The sequence below is a fragment of the Chelon labrosus genome (genome assembly GCF_963514085.1).
Source record: "Chelon labrosus genome assembly, chromosome: 23".
NCBI classification, from domain to species: Eukaryota; Metazoa; Chordata; class Actinopteri; order Mugiliformes; family Mugilidae; genus Chelon; species Chelon labrosus.
The window spans coordinates 21,122,659-21,139,684 of NC_140356.1; the positions used below are offsets into that span (position 1 = coordinate 21,122,659).

At 46.0% G+C, this 17,026-nt stretch overlaps 2 protein-coding genes across 4 annotated transcripts; both read left to right on the forward strand.

Annotated features, from left to right (window-relative positions):
* Positions 1 to 243: 243 nt before the first annotated feature.
* pthlha (parathyroid hormone-like hormone a) lies at positions 244 to 10,759 on the forward strand. Of its 2 annotated transcripts, none has more exons than XM_084573732.1 (4): positions 244 to 607; positions 6,737 to 6,845; positions 9,596 to 10,168; positions 10,271 to 10,759. In XM_084573732.1, the coding sequence occupies exons 2-3, from the start codon at positions 6,742 to 6,744 to the stop codon at positions 10,143 to 10,145; spliced, it is 654 nt and encodes a 217-aa protein (XP_084429858.1). In that variant the 5' UTR covers positions 244 to 607; positions 6,737 to 6,741; the 3' UTR covers positions 10,146 to 10,168; positions 10,271 to 10,759. The 2 variants fall into 2 exon arrangements, with proteins under 2 accessions (XP_084429858.1, XP_084429857.1); XM_084573731.1 differs by lacking the exon at positions 244 to 607 and adding an exon at positions 6,495 to 6,616.
* Positions 10,760 to 11,559: 800 nt separating this feature from the next.
* Positions 11,560 to 13,571, forward strand: c4h11orf98 (chromosome 4 C11orf98 homolog). 2 transcript variants are annotated; one of them, XM_084573734.1, is made up of 4 exons: positions 11,560 to 11,687; positions 12,047 to 12,171; positions 12,307 to 12,404; positions 13,156 to 13,571. In XM_084573734.1, the coding sequence occupies exons 1-4, from the start codon at positions 11,649 to 11,651 to the stop codon at positions 13,299 to 13,301; spliced, it is 408 nt and encodes a 135-aa protein (XP_084429860.1). In that variant the 5' UTR covers positions 11,560 to 11,648; the 3' UTR covers positions 13,302 to 13,571. The 2 variants fall into 2 exon arrangements, with proteins under 2 accessions (XP_084429860.1, XP_084429861.1); XM_084573735.1 differs by having other exon boundaries at positions 13,168 to 13,571.
* Positions 13,572 to 17,026: the final 3,455 nt, after the last annotated feature.

Sequence of the window (17,026 nt, forward strand, 5' to 3'; positions counted from 1 at the left end):
TCATTATTTAATAGAGTAGAATTAAATCCAGACAAAAACAGGCCGCCGGGCTCGGCCTCTGTTTTCATAACTTTTAATCTGAGAGAAGGTTTGAAGGTGCAGCAACAACATGTGTCAGGTTGAAGTTAACACGGAGGTTTTATGGCCTCAGTGACGTACAGGAGAATAAAAAACACTCAATCTGAGACAAAGTGAGAGGAGAGCGACCACAAACAAACCCACGGCGGGCGAGAAACACCTAAATTAGTGGCGAACACATGGAGGAGCCTCACATGTGTCACGAGGTCTTTGTGTTTCCTCCGTAGGACCGATGTGGGAGGGAGGGACGTCGGGTGAGTAAATTCATCCGTCTAATTACAAACAGAATGAAGCTCCGTGGACGCTGCTGCTACCATGAGGCGGTGATGATGGTGTGATGTCAGCAGGAGGCTTAACCTTATTTAAAAGGCTCCTCCAGGCTTCAGGAGGCAGCAAACAGACGGCAGAGACTCTCCAGCCGCCACCAGACCGTCCTCCGCTCAGAGGACGACGACGGGAGTTTTTGGGTTTTTTGACAACTCTTCAGTGGATTCCTAACGTTCAGAAGAAGCCAGAAGCTCTGACACAGGTGAGCTCGCTCTGCACAGGTATCACAGATATGAGCTGGGGAAGGGAAGAGGTGCTGCTTTAGGTTTGGACTGGATGCAAATTAGTTCCTCTAAAGTTTGGGTCATAAAAGCAAACGTGAAACCGTCTGAGGTCCGTGTTCTGTTTGTCTGTGAAGATTCTCAGACGTCAGGTCACGGTGCAAAACTAAGACTAAGGCAGCAGGAATTAGTTGAGGTTTCCTGAAGACGCTGAAGTCTGCAGGAAACCTCAACCTAGCCCCGTGTCCTCTGTGTCCTCTGTGTTTCTGAACCAGAGCGTTCAGAGATTATGTGATGTTGAGTCTAGAGGGCTACAGGGAGGGATGCATTATATTGATTATTGATAATATTGATTGTTTCACTTTTTTTTTTTCATGCAGTAGATTTTTTTTCTTATAGTTTTGAATTTTACCAAATAATGGCTTTTGCAAAAACTTCAGGAAATAGTTGATGCATATCTTGTGCAGCAGCTACTGCACCATCTTCACAAAAATCACATTTTAAATAAGAAAAAAAAAATCATTTTTAAGCTGAAAACTATTTTTGACTTAATTAACTGCTGTTAGCTGCTAACCTGCACAGAATGTTAACACAACGTTCCACATTATAAAACATGATCTCAGTTTTTAGGCTTCAGATTTTGTTCATTTATTTATTTATTTATAAATGTATTGTCATATACAGTCAGAGTTAGCACCGTTAGCTCCACCAGGCTAAATAATATCTCCAAAAGTCCACAAAGTTATCTTGCTATTACCTAACACATTATCTTTTAGCTCGTTAGCTTTGTTGTTTCCTGGTGTAAACTACTAATGAACATGTCTGACATGTTTCCAGAACAAAGTATAGGCTACTAGCTTACATGTTTTATATAAAACTTTAGATAACTCCAAAAACAGTTTGTCGTTAGCTTCTTACCACTTGTGTCCTTCATGCTACATGCTAATATTTCCAACTTATATACATTTTAGATGATAGATTTGTTTTATCCGTTAGCCGTTAGCTGTTTCTTAGCTCATTAGCTGTTCATTGTTGCCTCTGCATGTAGAAAATATGTGAGACATTTTCAACAGTTGTGTGTATTTTTATGTTGTTGTAGGTTAAGCTAGGTCTGTGTAGTAACTGGAAGGAGGAGGAGTTTCCATTGTATATACAACATTAGTTATTAATGATGATTCTACTGGTCGTACGTGTCGTTCAGCTCACTGCCGTCGTACAGAGGCGGATGGTGTTTCCCTTTAAACCCATAAAAACTGTTCAACGACTCATAACTGCTCTAAACCACACTCCGACTTCTCCGTATTCTGATCCCGTTTGCTGGCAGCGCGGCGCTGACCATAATCAGATCTAATTGAGCATAGAGACGTGATTGCCTCGGTGGGATCCAAGAGTGACACACCAGCAGATGATCTACGCCCACATGGTGACATCTGCAGCAGTCACCCAGAGAGCCAGAGAGAGGCAGACTGCAGGCGCCGTGCCTGTCCTCAGCCCTGCTGCAGCTACATGCTAACGTACACGCAAGAACTGCAGCTACATGCTAACGTACACGCAAGAACTGCAGCTACATACTAACGTACACGCAAGAACTGCAGCTACATGCTAACGTACACGCAAGAAACACTGAGTAGCTGCAGCTACGTGCTAACATTCACTGGTTGACTGCAGCTACATGCTAACAAACACTGAATAACTGCAGCTACATGCTAATAACTGCAGCTACATGCTAACAAACACGGAATACTTGCAGCTGCATGCTAACATACGCTGAATAACTGCAGCTAGATGCTAACATACGCTGCATAACTGCAGTTACATGCTAACGTACGCTGAATAACTGCAGTTACATGCTAACATACACTGAATAACTGCAGCTAGATGTTAACATACGCTGCATAACTGCAGTTACATGCTAACGTACGCTGAATAACTGCAGTTACATGCTAACATACGCTGAATAACTGCAGCTAGATGCTAACATACGCTGAATACTTGCAGCTCGATGCTAACATACGCTGAATAACTGCAGTTACACGCTAATAACTGCAGCTAGATGCTAACATACGCTGCATAACTGCAGTTACATGCTAACGTACGCTGAATAACTGCAGTTACATGCTAACATACGCTGAATAACTGCAGCTAGATGCTAACATACGCTGAATACTTGCAGCTCGATGCTAACATACGCTGAATAACTGCAGTTACATGCTAATAACTGCAGCTACATGCTAACAAACACAGAACACTTGCAGCTAAATGCTACTGTTTGCTGAATACCTGCAGTTTGAACTGATTCTTTTTATCAGAGCTTTCATTTCCAGATTATTTTGATTATTTTCCTTCGTGTCTCTTCAAACCGTGGGAGCTAAATGATGATGAATAGAAACTGGTAAACAAACCTTTAAGCTTCTCAGAGCTGAACAGAGCTCTTGTGGGCTGTGAACTTCCAGTTATGTCAGACGGTCAGAGCAGAAACCTCAGAGAATCCAGAGTTACTGTTTGTGGTCGCACGGCGGTGGTGCAGCATGTGTTCCTGTGGTGGGCGTGAGTTGTTTAATGGGAGTAAAACAGGAGGGAGGGAGGGTGAGGGAGGCTGAGGGTGAGAGTTTATGTCCGTCCTCTCCAACTGAATGCAAACTGTACATTCCTGAATTCTTCGGGTCAAACGTGACGCCACCGAACGAAGAGGGAGGAGGAGGAGGGTCCGAGGTAAGCCAGAGGTTAGAGAGAGGAGAGGGGAGGCCACCCGGGGAGGGAGACGACTCCCGCTCTCTTCATCATCCCTCAATCATCGTCTCGTCCGGCCTCATTCCTCACCCCGAGGATGATTTACTGGAGGTCACATCGCTGCCGAGCGACACCAGAAGACATTTAACCACGAGGAGGAAGAGTCGGGAACAACTCGGGTCTTCAACAGAGACACTAGAGACACATTCATGTTGAGTTTAATCAGCTGACCAAAACCAGGAGACTCCATCTTCATCTTCTGTAACCTCTTGTCCTGTGGAGGGTCCACCCTGGACAGGTCTCCAGTCTATCACAGGGCTCCAGGAGACTCCATAAATAATAAAGGTAAAATGTCCCGGGTTAGTGTTAGGGTGTGTGTCCCGGTGCAGTCAGAGAGAAACCGAATGTTTATAGTCCCACGTTGGAGTCGAGATGATGAAGGTGGAGGTTTGTTAGATCCCTCCTGGATGCCCCCTACCAGACCTGGAACCATTATAGATCTGGTCCCTGGTGAAGAACTGGAACGGTCCGGTCCAGGTGGTTCTTCTGGTGACGGTTCCTCCAGAGAGACCAGAGAAGAGTCAGGATCCACTGGAGGGATGATACATCTGGACTGGAAACAGGAGAACCCTGAAGGGGATGTTCCACATTTTACCATCAGCTTAAAGAAAAGGTTTCTGTTCAACTACATACATGACTCCACTGTTCAGCAGTGACTGGAAACATTTAGTTGCTGCACTAGAAACAAAGGGAGGTTTAATATTAATATACGTTTTCAGTCAGTGTGTCGGTCCAGTAGCATCAGACAAGACCTCCATGTCTCTAGAACCAGGGATCCTTTCAGCTTTAGGAGACTCGTTGTAAAATCTGAATCTGTTCATCTGAAGAAATGATCTCAGCTGCCAAATAGTGAGCGTCGTCGTCAGAACGTAACCCACCTTGGTGCTGGGGTGTGTGGGGGTCTTATCGGACGGTGTGGGGGGGCAGACGCCAACACTACATGTCTTTGTGAGGGAATTGTTTTCAGAGGTGCAGAGGGAGGGTGGGGGGGTGTATGGGGGGGTTGTGTGGTGGTAGATTAAAAGCGGACATTTGTTTCTTGTGTATGAGCTGCTCTGCCAAGACGCAGCAATTTTGTATGAATGTAAAACAGCTTTCCTGGCTCAGACCCCACAGGCCGCCGCTGCCAGGAAAACACTCTTAGTTCTTTCTGGTACCTGTTTTCGTTCAGGTGACTTTCTTTTCCACGGACAGGTCGTCTGCCCCCCCCCCCCCGTCCAACCAGAGCAGCTCATAAACTGGAAGGACAAACTGCTCCCATGATCCTCTCTGGCTCCAGTCATCCAGCGTCAGTGAACAGTAGAATCTGGTTCTGATCACTAATGAATGAAAGGTCCGTTGCATCACTCGGCGCCGGCACCTTGAACAAATAATGTGTTCATTGTGTTCTGTTCATGTTCATGCTGCGACCTTTACCGCTGGAGCTGCTGCTGCTGTTTCTGGGGAAAGAATGAAGGACATCGATAGAGAAAATTAAAAACACAGACAGACTCAACAGACCCCCCCCGCCCCAGAGGAGAGGAGCTCGCTGAGGGTCCGACTGAAACCCCAGGAGGTCGTCCTCAGCGTTAGCTAAACATTTTCAGAGCATGCTGGGCTAATGCTTCACTTTCATGCTGCTGTGATTAAACTGGTCCCAAAATAAACCTCAAACGGAGCCAAGGCAGCCGTGGGGGGGTTGGTGGGGGTGGGGGGGTCAAAAGACTGCAACTAAAAAACTAAAAGACACTTCATGGTTTCTTTCAAACTCAGTGGGTTCACACGTTCATCTGTAAACTACAGTGTGAATCAGCTTCAGGAGCAGCTGTCTGGTCTGGACAAGGCTAACTCTGCTATGCTAGCATGCTAGCTGAGAAGGCTAACCCTGCTGTGCTAGCATGCTAGCTGAGAGACAACAAGTCGTCTCACAGAGATCCACCATCTTTCTACAGGAGCCCAGAACGGACAAAAGTAAAGTTTATTAAAAATGTTCTGGTGACGAAATAAACGAGGAGGCGTCAAACTCTTTGAGCTGATTTTTGCAAAACATTTTCTGAACTTTGATAAAATCTGACAAATGAATTAATTTCATCTCATTAGAACAAACCACCGTTGGTTCTTCTGCTCGGACAGGAAGCTGTGTTCTGTGGCTGCAGTCTGTTCTCTCACCACTAGATGTCACTGCAGCCGACACTCTGCTCCTTTAAAGATTTAAGTCTGATCAGATTTTATTTTGTTTCAACACATCAGGACAGAACTTAAAAAAGCTTTGACTTTTTATTATGAAGTTGTTGTGTTTCTGTTTCTGGTCAAACTGATGATACTTCAACATGTGTCAGAGCTGAGGGAGCGCTGTTAGCTGTTAGCCGTTAGCTGTTAGCTGTTAGCTGTTAGCCGTTAGCTGTTAGCTGTTTGCTGTTAGCTGTTAGCTGTTAGCTGTTAGCCGTTAGCTGTTAGCTGTTAGCTGTTAGCTGTTAGCTCCATGGTGCTTCACGTAGAATCTTTCTAAACTGTCTCGTTCTCCGTGTCCGTTAAAAGAAAGCAGCGCTGAGGGAAGTTTCTAAAGTTTCTCTCTGTGGCGTCATCGTTCGTCATCACCTCAGATTTAACACCTGACTGATGAAGGTCACCATGAATCACCTGACGTCTGTTTGACTTTAACCTTCTGAAAAGTAAAGAAGATTCATTAGATTCATGGATTAACTGAAGAGAAACTTTCAGCTTCAGCTCATTAATCTAAATGACTATAACGTATAAATCAGTTTATTATTAAATATATATATATATATATTTCTTCTTTGTGCTGACTGACTGATCAGAACCATGTGACCTCCACATCTCCAGCCGTGAGTCAGTGTGCAGCTGTAGCGCCACCTTCCTGCCGTGACTCCTCTCCCTCTCCCTGGGAGGCGAGCTGGAGGCCCTCCCCCCCGTTAACAAGCCCTCCCCTCCCCTCCCCTCTCCTGTGACCTGCCGCCGCTCTCAGGCAGCATGAAGCAAACGCTCCCATCAGAGCGACCTGCAGCAGCAGCAGCAGCAGCAGCTCCACTCACCTTTGACCAGCAGACAGAGGACGAGGAGGACAGAGGGTCTGGATGTGTCCCGGCTCAGGGGGATCTAGTTTTCTGGAGTGCTCACCTGGATTGATTTGTGTTTGTTGTTGTGGACAGAGAGGACGTTGTCTCTTAGTTTCCTCAGAGATCAGACGCTGCAGTGGGAGAGTAAGTTTCCTGAGACTCTCCTCGTCCCGCCGGGCTCCGTTCAGACTCAGTATTTGTCTTTGTTGTGGCGTGGGGGGAGGAATGTGCAGCGTCCTCATCTTCTCCTTTGTGTCTTTGCAGAGACGATGTTCTGCTCCACAGTCCTGCAGCAGTGCTGCTTCGCTCTCTTCCTGCTCTGCTCTCCGGTTCCTCACCACGGCCGACCCATCGATGCCCTGAGCAGCAGAATGTAAGTCTGTCCCTGCAGGACGTCCCACACCCACCACCCCACCCCCCCACTCTGAGGCTGCATTACTTTACTAAAACTTTACTTTTAACTTAGTTTAGGTGTTTCATTCTTTAATTTAACTTGGTTTACTTTAGGTTTTAGTCATTATTAGTTTAGTTTAGTTTAGTTTAGTTTAGTTTGGTTTGGTTTAGTTTGGTTTAGTTTGGTTTGGTTCAGTTTGGTTTGGTTTGGTTTAGTTTGGTTTGGTTCAGTTTGGTTTGGTCCAGTCATCCCGTGTGTTGAACTCGTCTGTGATAAACTCATTCCTCCTGTTTTCTCTTTGTGTGACTCAACCAGCAGATCTCTGAACATTTGACTCTTTAACTCTCAGATTTATTGAGTCTCTGCGTCTTTGACTCTATCACACCAGGACTCTTTGACTCTCCTCTCGTTGTCTCTGCCGTTTCAAACCTCTCTGACAGTTGTTCTTGTAGTTTTTTGTGTGAAGCCGTTATAAAACGTCGTGTCCGTGGAGTTAAAGTCTCAGAGACGTTTCTGTGAGTCGCTGTGAAGATGCTTCTCTGTGACTGGGTTTCCAGAGACGTTCCCCGGCCGTGTTCTGCTTCGTCAGGGGAAACCAGCTCCACCCGTTGTGTGATATGCACTTAATGGGATTCTGAGTCGGGGCGAACGCCACCTGAGTGGAAAGGAAAACACAGCGAGGCAAAACTCACACGGCGGTGGAAGCCGGTGACCTCTGACCTCCTTCATCTGCTGCCATTAGAATGAGCGAAGGGTTTAAAAGGTTCAGAAATGACATTTATTTGGTTTGGACCAAAGACTCTGAGAGAGTGGGAGGATCAGAATGATTTGTTGTTTCAGTCTGACGGACGAGAGCGACCCAGAGAACAGACGAAGATGTTAAAACGAAGCAGGAACTAAAGGACAGCTTCTTATTTCCTGTTCTTTCCTGAAAACACGACCCGCTCCATCTTTACATTCGACTCCTGCACAGAGAAACGATGAAGACGATGCCAGACGAGGACGAGGACGAGGACGAGGACAAGAGCTCTGGAGCGCTGCCACCGCAGGACGTTCCTCTCTGGAAACCGTTTGATGTGACTTTTATTAACGGTGAAACTGAATCCGATCAGTTTTCAAAGTTCTCCCAGAGTGACAGGAAATATCTGTATGCATGAAAACAACAGGCGCTCTCTGGAGCTTTTTATTATTCAGCACAAAACACAAGAAGAAACAGACGCAGCAAAAAATAAAAATAAAATAAAAAAAAGTCCCTAAATGCATCCTGAGCTGGAGGGAGGGAGGAGCAGAGCATCATGGGACGGCGAGGGCCGGCTGTTTGTGTGCTCAGACACCTGAAGTGTTGGCCCTCTGTGGTTCCCAGGCTCCGAGATGTTTTCCTAAGAGTTAAGACTCTGAGTAACGAGACACCGCTGCAAAGCAAAGCCAGAGTTCTTCTGCTGCATCCGCAAAGATAGAACAGCCTCGACACATCTGGTCACAATCAGCTGATCAAGACACGCAGCTCCACTCTTCTTCTTCTTCTGTTAAAATGTTTGTTTGTTACTGATCAGTGAGACTTTATTCAGGTCTGGTGTTTTCTGTGCTGACAGTCATCTGCATCATCATGTGACCACTTCATTTAAATTGTGTTTATTGAGGTCATATCTAAATCGCTCCAAATCTGAATGGACTCTGGTGTGAAGCCCAGCCTGTGGTTTAATGTCTGTGCAGACAGCGGCACCATGTGGATGATTAGCATACTGCTCTATCAGCTCACATTACCTGTCCTACCTGTGTGGTCAGGTGTGGGCGTGGCCTGTACTCGTGACGCTCCTGTCGTCGTACGGCTCCATAGCTCAGGGGTTAGAGCACTGGTCTTGTAAACCAGGGGTCGCGAGTTCAAATCTCGCTGGGGCCTCACTCTCTTTTCACAGTTTGGGACTTTCGTTCCTTCTAAACCTGTGAATGTAGTGGACATCCTCTGATCACACAGCAGACTCACCTTTCGCTCACCTTTTACAGAAAATAATAAAACTACAGGCAAACAGATGCAAAAGCAGAGAGCTAAAGGAAGGAGCAGCTCGAATATTCAGCGAAAATATGTGGTTGTTTAGCTCTGAGCCTTGTTCTCTAGTTAATCCCGTCAACGTTTACCAAACTCTACTCAATGCGCCTTTAAAAACGCTTCCTGCTCAGCGGCGCCACGTGACAGGCTCCATAGCTCAGGGGTTAGAGCACTGGTCTTGTAAACCAGGGGTCGCGAGTTCAAATCTCGCTGGGGCCTGCTTCTCTGTTTTCTGTTAAATTATTGTATTTGAATTAAATAATAATAATAATAATAATTATTATTATTATTATTATTATTATTATTACTATTGAGAGACCTTATTATTCAGAGACCTTCTGAATCAGCTAATTTTACTGAGTAATTTTACTGAGTAAATAGAAATAATCTAAAACTAACTGAAGAGTAAAGACGTATATTTGTTAGAGAAATGAGATATTATTTTAAAAGAGGAAAAGGATTAGAAACTCTTCCTTTTCTCTGTTTCTAACCTTCACCCTCGTCAGTTTGCCTCTGCTGCCCTCTGCTGGTCACTCTGGTGAACTGCATGTGGACATCCTGCAGGGACACACTGGGATGACTGGGTTCATTAAAACCAGTTAGAAAGCAGGACATGACTTTAATTTGACTTCTAATGAATGAATGAATGAATTAAAGGAGCTGTCCGTCTGTGTTTTTACAGAAAGCGTTCAGTGAGTCACGCTCAGCTGATGCACGACAAAGGACGGACGCTGTGGGACATCCGGCGTCGCATGTGGCTCAAGGAGCTTTTAGACGAAGTCCACACGGCGGACGTCCGGGACCTGCCGGTCCAGACCACCGGAGGAGGTGCAGGAGGAAGCAGCAGCGGCGCCGGCGTCGGGCTGCCCGGGTTGGGGCTCCCAGGGGTGGGGCTCCCGGGGGGCGGGCTGGGCATCAACCTGAGCACCACCGGCAGCACCCTGCACTCCAAACCCCCCGGAGGAACCAAGAACCTCCCCGTCAGCTTCCAGCTGGAGGAGGAGGAGGGCACCAACCTCCCCCAGGAGACCAACAAGTCCCAGACGTACAAAGACGGCGTCCTGAAAGCGCCCGGCAAGAAGAAGAAGAAAGGGAGGTCTGGGAAGAGGAGGGAGGGAGAGAAGAGGAAGAGGAGGGCGCGCTCGTTGGGCTGGAGGCCGGAGGACGAGTCTGGGAGCGGACTCCACCTGGAGTGGAGGTCCCTGCTCGGCCTGCAGAGGGCGCTGCAGTGAAACGCCGTCAGTCTCTGACGAAGGTGAGTCAGTCAGTCAGTCACACCTGATCACACCGGGTTGAGTGTTCACACAGAGCCTGATCCAGATGTCTGACCGTGTCTGTGTCTGTCTGTGTGTTTCAGAACCATGAACTCTGGCAGTGACTCCTGAATCTTCCTGTTGCAGTCGTCTGTGATAGTGATCGTTTGGACAGAACCTGGAACATATTTATTGTGTGTACATATTCTCGACGTATCAGAGTATCTGGCGGGACCGTCCCGTCCTGACCGGCCCTCTGCACAGACACAGACTCTCCTCCTCTTTGTGTGTTTTCTCCTTTTTTAATTCCAGTTCTAATTTATTTTGTCTGAATGGTGTATTTATTTTGTAAATGTATCGAGGTGCTGCTGACCTTCTATATTTTTGTACCATAATGCACTTTAGATATATAAATATAAATATATATACCATTAATTTGTTCATTGACTTGTTTTGTGATTGAAATGAAGAAGAATAAGCGTCTGTTCACTCGGTTGTTTCTCTGCTGCTGTTTCCTCTGCTTGTCGAAGCCAAAGCTCTGGACACAAACACGGATCCATCTTCTAGTTTTGGCCTCTTTGCACTGAGATCATCTAAACTCTGTTCTGAATGGATTAAACCTTTGACACAATCTGCTCTCTGCTCTCATCTGTTTATTTCTCACCCAGCTCCAGTCACAGACTTTAACCAGGACACAGTCCAACATGATGTGCTCTGACGTCAGCTCTAATAAATATACTGCTTTATTTGTTGTCTTCATTTGTGAGGCAGAGTGTTCATACAATGAAAATATCACTATAAGAATATAATATAATATTATATAATATAATAGTAGTGTTGTAGTACCTACTAGTGTCCACCAGGTGTCAGTATTTATCCTCCTCCTGAATGATGTCCTGGTTTTTCTTCCAGTCAAACTCAAATTCATAAAACTTTAATTTTATTTATTATCAGAATAATAATAAACAAATAAATGTGTTTCAGGTGATGAGGAGTTACATTAAAATACTGTAAAATAATTTATTGTCTTCATCTGTGATGAGAAGTGCTCATATAGAAAAATAGAAAAGAAAATAAGACTTATACATAAGATTGAATGCAATAAATTTAATAATTTTAAACAATATAATATAATATAATATCATTTAATACAATATAATATAATATAATATAATTTAATATAATATAATATAATATAATTTAATATAATATAATATAATATAATATAATATAATACAATATAATATAATATAATATAATTTAATATAATATAATATAATAATAGTGTAGTACCTACTAATGTCCACCAGGTGCCAGTATTTATCCAGTCAAACGCAAAGTTTGCTCTAATAAATAAAAATATATTTTCTGTAATTCCTGTTCACGGCCGCATGGGGGCAGTAACGAGGCGCTGGTCTGAAGTCTGACGAGATTCAGAGCGCAGAAGAAGAAGCTACTTCCGGTCCATGTGTTTGGATCAGCATGTCGCCTCCAGGAGGAAAAATCAACAGACCGAAAACTGTAAGAAAAGAGAATAAAAGAGAAATAGAAGAGAAATAGAAAAGAAATAGAAGAGAGGAGCTTCTAACGAGCCCAGCTAACAGCTAGCATCAATGCTAACGGGACGGAGGCGTTAAACGAGTCGATAGTTGTTTGTTTCTACAGGAGGAGAAAGTGTTTGTTCAGAATGATCTGATGTGAAGCTTTAACATCTGAAAGAGACTCTTTATTCTTTTACTGTAAAGAGTTAGTTTAGTTCAGATTATTATTATTATTATTATTATTATTATTATTATTATTATTCATCACTGGCTGAGTCTTAAATGGTTTAACAGTCAGCTGTTTGGTCTCAGCTGATCTCAGTCTTCTCTGGTTTTCAGGAGTTGGGGAAGAATCTGTTCAAACGACGTCGAGTTCAGAGTCGAGAGAAGAGAAAGAGACACCAGATAGTTGGAGCCGTGGTCGATGAAGGTCTCATCACCATCCACCACCTGAGGAAGAGGAAGTCAGTACCTCCTCCTCCTCCTCCTCCTCCTCCTCCTTCTCCTCCTCCTCCTCCTCCTCCTCCTCCTCCTCCTCTTCCTCCGCCTCCTCCTCCTCTTTCCATCTCGTCCTCTGACTGAGGTTTGTGTCTCTTCAGGTCGAGTCCTCGGGCAAACATCACTCTGTCTGGGAAGAAGAGACGGAAGCTTCTGAAACAGCTTCAGCATCAACAGCAGGAGAAGACAACGATGGAAGGTAGAGACAGAGACAGAGACAGAGAGACAGACACAGAGAGACAGAGAGAGACAGAGACAGAGAGACACAGAGACAGAGAGAGAGAGAGAGACAGAGAGAGACAGAGAGAGACAGAGACAGAGAGACACAGAGAGAGACAGAGAGAGACAGAGACAGAGAGACACAGAGACAGACACAGAGACACTGAGAGACACAGAGAGCGAGAGACAGAGACAGAGAGAGAGAGACTGGTCCCAGCTGATCAGAAACATTAACAAACATAATAATAGTACAGTAAAATAAAAGACTATAGTATAAGATTAGATTAGATTAGATTAGATTATACTTTATTTATCCCACAACGGTGAAATTCCCCCGTTACAGCAGCAGAGAGTATAATATACACCACGGAATTTGAAAACTAGAAAGGCAGAAACACAATAACAAGGAAAAATTCAACAATCAACAAAGGAATAAGACACAAATATACAAACAGTAGTGGTTATAAAAAGCAGCCTGACGTGGGGAAGTTATAGGAGAGTATTGCAAAGTATAGTAATCATGGTATAAATAAATATTGTAAGAAACAGTAACAGTGCAATGTAGCATGGTGAAAAACAACTGTAGTTTAAGTAATATAAAATAATATTGCAAAGTAAGTGGTAAAAAATAAATATAAATAACAGTGCAAGGTTTTATACAAGAACAGAAGTATCCAGCGTGTACATGTGTACTAATACTAGTAAATATACACTATAATAATAACTCAAAGGTCTCTCTCCAGTCGGACCGGCTGCAGCACCACAGAAGAAGACAGACGCCCCGTCAGCTCCAACCCAGAAGAAGAAGAAGAAGAAGAAGAAGCAGCAGGCGGCGTCTGGGAGTCAGGAGGACGTGGAGATGGTGGACGCTGAATGAGGACGGTTCTGATCTGAAGGACGATCAGGACGATCAGGACGATCAGGACGAAGCTGGACTGGTTCTTTGTGTCTGAAGCTTTTTATGACGTTAACTGACTCAGGTGGAGCTGTGTTAGCTGTAACATTAAAACATTTAACATCATCACTCGTTCTGTTGGTTTAACATGGAGCTCTATGAGACTGACTCAGTGGTGGAGCCTCTGGTGGACGGAGGAGGAACTACAGGTCTTAGTTTATTAGATTTAATAAATGTTTCTATTCAAATCATCATCTGACTCTTTATTGGTTTTATTCAGTGGAAGAAAATGATGAGGAGACGTTCTGGTTCTATCAGGTTCTATCAGGTTCTATCTCTACATTAGACTTTATGTTAAACTGGTTCCAGATCAGGTCTCTGTTCTTCTGTCTGTTCTCCATGTGAAGAATTAAACTAAGGATTTATTAAAGTCACCCAGAGACCAGAGACCATTAGCTATCATCAGACTGGTGATCAGCTGATCGATCAGCTGATCAGATTAATCTGATTGGTTCCTAACAGCTGTCAATCAACCACTGATGAACTATTTATGAATGAACGAATTATTATGTGTCTTCATGTGTCCTCCAAACGTCCTGTGGTCTTACACCCAGCCTGGATGTGTGTTGCCTAGCAACCGCTCAGAAGTGAGACAGGTGTGTTAGAGCGAGCAGCGTTTCCATGGTTACCAGCAGAGACAGAGATCAGCTGAGAGAGAGAGAGAGAGAGAGAGAGAGAGAGATGAATACATGAACACATGAACTGGTCCTCACATCAACACAATCAGCTGTTTTCAGTCTGTTGTTCTGTTCTGAGTCCATGTAGATGGTGACCTTGTTTTATTCTAATGAACTAATTAATGAATGAAGTGATGAATTAATGAAGTGATGAAGTGATGAACTAATGAAGTGATGAACTAATGAAGTGATGAAGTGATGAACTGATGAAGTGATGAAGTGATGAACTGATGAAGTGATGAACTAATGAAGTGATGAATTAATGAAGTGATGAAGTGATGAAGTGATGAACTAATGAAGTGATGAATTAATGAAGTGATGAAGGGGTGAAGGGGTGAATGAAGCTCTGTCGTCCTGTGGGTGAACGGTGAAGACGTCAGAGGCTGGTTGTGGATTCTCATCATGGCGTCCGTCTGTGGTGACGTCGCTCTGCATCACACTGAGAGGAGCAAATATAGGACAGAGGAGGAGGAGGAGGAGGAGGAGGAAGAGGAGGAGGAAGAGGAGGAAGAGGAGGAGGTCTGCAGTCAGCTCTGAGGATCTTCATCAGGTACGTCTTGACTCTGTTCATCTCAGATTCAGGTTGAAGTTTAACGAAGCAGCTGAGACACAGTGAGGATGTAAACATCAATCAGCTGTTGTTGTTGTTGTTGTTGTTGTTGTTGTTTAGTGATCAGCTGTTTCCTCTCGTCTGTCTCCTCGTTAAAATAAAAACAATCTGAGCTCAGATCAGTATCGGCCTCAGAGAGGACTCGCTATCAGTCGAGCTGCTCTGTCGCAGTTCTCCTCCTCCTCATCCTCCTCCTCCTCCCCCTCCTCCCCCCTCCCCCTCCCCTCCTCCCCTCCAGTCTCGTCTCTCAGCTCCAGGAGGATGAAGGGTCTGCAGCAGCTCTCTCTGTCCGGAGCATGAGCATCCTTCCTGGGCTCCATCTGTCTCATCCTCCCCCTTTCTTCCTCACCCCTTCCTCCCCCCTCTGCGTAGAGCTCTGGTCCTGCCTCACCCCTCCGTCTCTCTGCAGCAGGTGAAGACATGGACGGATTCCGGCTGCCTCCCGTCATTGAGGAGGTCCTGGATGCTTCAGGTCAGTCTGAACACTTCCTGTTTCACAATAAAAGCCTGAAAGCAGGAAGTAGTTTGAGGAGGAAGCCTCTCAGCTAACAGTAGCTCATCCTAGCCTCCCAGCTAACAGTAGCTCCTCCTAGCCTCCCAGCTAACAGTAGCTCCTCCTAGCCTCCTAGCTAACAGTAGCTCCTCCTAGCCTCTCAGCTAACAGTAGCTCCTCCTAGCCTCTCAGCTAACAGTAGCTCCTCCTAGCCTCCCAGCTAACAGTAGGACCTCCTAGCCTCCCTGCTAACAGTAGCTCCTCCTGGTTCCAGATGCTGCCTCCTGCTGGTATGAAGAGTTATTCATGTATCAGCTGATTGTTGTTTGTGGTGCGTTCAGGTGCATCTCTTTGGTCCCATAAACGTCACATTTATGGTGATAGAAATGTTTCTGAAGCTCCGTCTGCAGGAGGCGCTGCAGGTTAGAGGAGGTTTCAGGAGGAGTCTGTCTCTGTCTGCAGAGGAGCTGTGTGAGCTGAAGGAGGAGAAGCCCCTCAGGTTGGGAGAAACGCTGACGGCCAAAGAGAGGGAGTCTCTGGAGGAGAAGGAGGAGCCGGTGGGAGACGGAGAGAAGGGGCAGCAGGAGGAGGAGAAGGAGGTGAAGGAGGAGAAGTCTGAGGATGAAGAGCAGGGAGAAGATGTAAAGGAGGAAGAGGAGGACCTGGAGGAGCTGAAGGCTCAGATGTTACAGCTGCTCCTGGAGCTGGAGGAGACGCGGGAGGTGTCCCAGAGACATGAGGAGAGTTTCATGGAGCTGCAGGGTGAGAGACAGCCATCAGTTAATCATTCATTATTAATGAGTCATTAATTATTAATGAGGTCAATCAGTGTCATGTGACGTCGGTTCAATAACTCCTCCTCTCTGCTCCTCCTCTCTGCTCCTCCTCTCTGCTCCTCTCTGCTCCTCCTCTCTGCTCCTCCTCTCTGCTCCTCCTCTCTGCTCCTCTCTGCTCCCAGGCCTGTTAGAGGAGGAGCGACTGGCCAGCGCCCACCAGGCCGAGACCTTCACCAGACAGATCCAGAGACTGCAAGGTTCACTCCTTCACTTCCTGTCCATGGCCTCCTTAGCCTCCTCTTAACTCACTCCTTCATTTCCTTTTAGCTCACACAGTCACTTCCTGTTTGTTCACTCCTTCATGTCTCCGACCGATCGTCGTCTTTACTCCTGAACTCTTTAAACTCTGAACGTTTCCTTTCTCTGCATGTTTTATTGACGTTGTTGAATCCTGAACGTGTCTCCATCACGTTGTCTCCGTCTCCATCACATTGTCTCTGTCTCCGTCTCCTGTGTCCTCAGCTCAGCTGCGCTCGGTCCAGGAGGAGATGGACAGCCTGGAGGAGGAGAAGGAGAGCGAGCTGGAGGAGGTGCAGCAGGAGCTGCGTTCCACCCAGGAGGAGGTGCTGGTGCTGCAGCAGGCGGCCGAGGAGGCGGCGGCCGAGAGGGAGAACGACATCGCCTCCCTGCAGGAGGAGCTGTGTCGCCTGAGGGCGGAGCTTCAGCGCCTCCACGCCACCACGGCCGAGTACGAGCTGGAGGTGACCACGCTGAGGGCGGAGATGAGCATGAGGAGCATCGCCACGGCAACGCAGGGTAACGCCGCCTCACTGTCAGGTCGCTCAGGGCTCTGATTGGTCACTAACGGATGTGTGTGATCAGGTGACGTGACTCAGCTGCAGCAGGAGTTCATCGCTCTGACCGACCAACGCCAGACTCTGACCGACCGCAACAAACAGCTCAGCAACAAAGTGGAGCAACTGCAGCAGCAACGAGACGTGTGAGTGGTCCGAGCAGCTGTCAATCAACACGACAGGAGCTCGTTAGATTCAGATCTGATCGTCTCCACAGGTGTGACGACGCGTACCTGG

What these genes read in the sequence shown, in the direction of transcription:
- pthlha (XM_084573732.1), top strand. Translation starts at nt 6,742, where the DNA reads ATGTTCTGCTCCACAGTCCTGCAGCAGTGCTGCTTCGCTCTCTTCCTG. An exon ending in GATGCCCTGAGCAGCAGAAT is followed by an intron (nt 6,846 to 9,595) that starts GTAAGTCTGTCC and finishes GTGTTTTTACAG; the next exon opens with AAAGCGTTCAGTGAGTCACG.
- c4h11orf98 (XM_084573734.1), top strand. Translation starts at nt 11,649, where the DNA reads ATGTCGCCTCCAGGAGGAAAAATCAACAGACCGAAAACT. An exon ending in AAATCAACAGACCGAAAACT is followed by an intron (nt 11,688 to 12,046) that starts GTAAGAAAAGAG and finishes TCTGGTTTTCAG; the next exon opens with GAGTTGGGGAAGAATCTGTT. An exon ending in CACCACCTGAGGAAGAGGAA is followed by an intron (nt 12,172 to 12,306) that starts GTCAGTACCTCC and finishes GTGTCTCTTCAG; the next exon opens with GTCGAGTCCTCGGGCAAACA.